Source organism: Dipodomys ordii, unplaced genomic scaffold (assembly GCF_000151885.1).
Source record: "Dipodomys ordii isolate 6190 unplaced genomic scaffold, Dord_2.0 Scaffold193, whole genome shotgun sequence".
NCBI classification, from domain to species: Eukaryota; Metazoa; Chordata; class Mammalia; order Rodentia; family Heteromyidae; genus Dipodomys; species Dipodomys ordii.
In genome coordinates, this window is record NW_012267409.1 from 1,368,147 (window position 1) to 1,371,912 (window position 3,766).

General features: G+C 60.4%; 1 protein-coding gene across 1 annotated transcript in view; it reads left to right on the forward strand.

Moving 5' to 3' along the window:
* Nucleotides 1–251: 251 nt before the first annotated feature.
* Nucleotides 252–3,766, forward strand: part of Mras (muscle RAS oncogene homolog) — an 8,143-nt gene continuing 4,628 nt past the window's right edge. The window contains exons 1-2 of the mRNA XM_013034673.1: nt 252–460; nt 3,550–3,703. Coding sequence (XP_012890127.1) covers nt 268–460; nt 3,550–3,703 — 347 coding nt within the window. The 5' untranslated portion in view covers nt 252–267. The remainder of the gene's footprint in view (nt 461–3,549; nt 3,704–3,766) is intronic.

Genomic DNA, 3,766 nt, shown 5'->3' on the forward strand with positions numbered 1-3,766 from the left:
AAGCCGTAGCTCCACTTCCGGCTTTTTGGTGGTTCACTGGACGTAAGAGTCTCACAGGGACTTTCCCTGCCCTGGCTGGCCTCGAACCACGATCCTCAAGATCTCAGCCTCCTGAGCGGCTGGGATGACAGGCGGGAGCCACCGCCGCTGGCTGGCTCGGAGGACCCATGTGTTCCACGGTGGTTTTGGGGCTGTCTTGGTCGCCCTTTTCCCCCTGCCTCAGTCTCCCTTCCTTTGCCTCCCCAGGTCTAACGTTCCGGACACAACATGGCGACCAGCGCAGTCCCCAGCGACAATCTCCCCACGTACAAGCTCGTGGTGGTGGGGGACGGTGGGGTGGGCAAGAGCGCCCTCACCATCCAGTTCTTCCAGAAGATCTTCGTACCCGACTACGACCCCACCATCGAAGACTCCTACCTGAAGCACACAGAGATCGACAGCCAGTGGGCCATCTTGGATGGTGAGTCCCGGGGGTGGAGGTCTGAAGAGGGAAGGCTGGTGATCAGCTGCCGTGGACTCCTCCCTGCTGGGGCTCAAAGGCTCTGCGGAAGGACCGGAGGCAGGGCTGGGAAGGTTGGCTCAGTGGTAGAGCGCTCGCCTCACATGCATGAAGCCCCAGGTTCGATTCCTCAGCACCACAGACCCAGAAAAAGCCAGAAGTGGCGCTGGGTTTCAAATGGTAGAGCGCTTGCCTTGAGCAAAAGAAGTTCAAGGACAGCGCCCAGGCCCTGAGTTCAAGCCCCAGGACTGGCAACAAAAAACCAGAGGCATGGTTCAAGTGGTAGAGCACCCTCCATGAATGGAAAAGCCCAGCAAGAGTTGGAGGCTCAGTACTCCCCCCTTCCCCCCAACACACACACACACAAAGTAAGAAAGATTGGGGGCTGGGAAGGTGGCTCAGTGGTAGAGTGCTCGCCTTGAGCTGAAGAGCTGAGGGACAGCGCCCAGGCCCAGAGTTCAGGCCCCATGACCGACCCCCCCCCCAAAAAAAATGTAAGAAAGGGTTCAAGGCAGCTGGGTACTGATTGCTAGCATAATGCAGATCTTGGGGCTTGAACTCAGGGCCGGGGCGCTGTCCCTGAGCTTTTGTGGATCGAGACTAGTGTTCTACCATTGAGCCACAGCGCCACTCCACTCCCAGCTTTTTGGTGGTTCCTTGGAGAGGAGAGTCTCCCAGCCTTTCCTGACCTGGCTGGCTTTGAACTGCCATCCTCAGATCTCCGAGTCCTGAGTGGCTAGGATGGCGGGCGCCAGCCGCCGGCGCCCGGCTCTCTGCAAACACTTGTGAGCCCCCACTGCACACCTGGCCCTGTCTGGGGCTCTGCGGGAAGCGTGGGCTCCACTGTCACGAGCCTCGTGTTGTCTGTGTGGCGTGGGTGGTAGGAAGCTCTGGGGAGGATGCGAGGCCAGGCCAGGGGGAGAGGCCCGAGAGAAGCCGCGGCCGGCTCAGGTGCGCAGATCGCAAGAAACTAGAGGACAAAGGGGAATCTGCATGTGAGCTGTGAGAAGAGCATGTGCAAAGGTCCTGAGGCAGGTCTCTGTGTTGGAGAACAGGTGGAAGGCCAGGGCTTAACAGCAGGTGAGGGGGAGCCATGCAGGAGAGTAGGGGTGGCTAGGTGGAATTCAGAAGCTTCTGGAAGGTTCCCAGTGGAGAGAGGGACAAGATCTGGTGGGGAAATGGGGGCAGGGGGTGCCTGGTGGGGAGGAGAGGTGGAGTCTGTCCCAGTATTGCTATAAAGGGTATGAGGACACAGGACAAAGAAGAGGTCCAGGGAGGAGGAGAGGAGTCTGCAGAGAAGCGAATTTCGGGGGAAGGGGGTGCACAGGGGGAGGGGGAATCATATCTAATCCTGGACCTGTTCCGCGTGGGCTGCCTTTCACACCTCCCGGCAGAAGTCAAGGCAGCAGCTGGGTGTTCTGGGCCTGGAGAGGGAGATGTGGGGCTGGGTGGGGGAGGCAGGGAGTGTGGGAGGGAGAGATCACCAAGGAGACTGCGGCGGGGCGGGGCGGGGGGGCGAGAGCGCAGGCCGGAGCTTCACCCCCTGTAATGCCCGGCAACCGTGGAGGCCTTTGTTAGGAGGATGGTGGTTGAAGGCCAGAGTCAGCCCAACCCCATCTCAACCGAGACGCCAAGGGGTGGTGCACAGCTACACAATGCCAGCTACTGCCCGTAGGAGGATCGCAGTTCCAGTTGTAAGAGAAAGCAAAAAGAAACAAAAAGAGCTGGGGGAGCGGCTCAGGTGGTCTAGCACCTGCTTAGCAGGTACGAGGCCCCGAATTCACACCCAGGACCACCCCCTCCTCCCCCAGAGAACAGCCTGGCCTTATTGTTCACCCCCAAGTAGAAGGACTGGGGGGGGTGTCTAGCGACAGCCAGTCCTCTGGCCTGCTGTGTTCTCTCTCTCATGAACCCTACCACGTCCCCCACAGCGAGTGACCAGCCCAGGTCCAGCGCGCTGCCCTCCATCCCGCCCCCCTCAGACGAGCAGACTCCCCTCCCCGGCTTTCTAGGCTGGCCCAGTGCAGCCTGAGCCACTCACCCAGCCCTGGCTTTGGCCGCTGGCTCGTAGGGTAGGGTCTCACCCCCTTCCAAGCCTCCGCCCCCAGGTCCCCCAGCTCGGGTGGTCGCTGGGGCTCCAGCTTCCGTTCTGTGAAGATGGAGTCTCATGGGCTGGACCCACAGTCCTCCCGACTCTGGCCTCCTGCCTAGCCCAGAGGACGCACACGGACCGTTGCGTCCAGCCCAGCAACGTTCGATCATGGGGCTTGAACTCTGGGCCTGGGCGCTGTCCCTCAGCTCTTCAGCTCAAGCCGAGCGCTCTACCACTTGAGCCACAGCGCCACTTCTGGTTTTCTAGTGGTTTATTGGAGATCAGAGTTTCATGGGCTTTTCTGCCCGGGCTGGCTTTGAACCGTGATCCTCAGATCTCAGCCTCCTGAGTAGCTAGGGTGACAGGCGTGAGCCACCGTCGCCCGGCTTGCTGGTTATTTTTGTAATCGGGTCTCCCAAGACTTTTCTGCCCAGGCTGACTTCAGATCATGATCCTCCTAGATCTCGGCCTCCTGAGTAGCCGGGATTACAGGCATGAGCTACAGGCACTGGGCACTTTGGCCTTTTTTTTTTTTTCTTTTTTCTGTACCCTTCAGTTTATAAACAAATGCCGGGTCTGTCTTGTTGAATGATCCGGCCTCAGATTCCGTTTCGTGGTGTCTGCTGTGGCCAGCACATGGCTGGCTCGTCCGCGTCTTCCGCGTCTTTCACTTCTTGCCTTTTCTTCGTCCTGTGGCTTTCCGTGCATCTTTTGTGAGTAGCAAACGCGGACTTTGTACTCCGGATCTGCTTCTCATAGGTGACATTTATAGTTGTTCCCTCCCCCCTCCAGCTCCCTCCCCCCACCACCAGGGGGCGCCCCATCCCAGCAGGGGAGAGACCCCCATGCCCCATGCCCTCCCCCAGGCTGCGCCTCCCCCGGATCAGGGCAAGCACCTGCACCCCCGCCTGCAGCCCCTGCGTGACCCCATCCCCCCCGTCCCCCCTTGTCCCCCCAGTTCTGGACACGGCCGGACAGGAGGAGTTCAGCGCCATGCGGGAGCAGTACATGCGCACCGGGGACGGCTTCCTCATCGTCTACTCCGTCACCGACAAGGCCAGCTTCGAACACGTGGACCGCTTCCACCAGCTCATCCTGCGCGTCAAGGACAGGTGAGGGGGACCTTCCTCCTCCTCCTCCCCCTCCCTCCTCCCTCCTCCTCCTCCCTCCTCCCC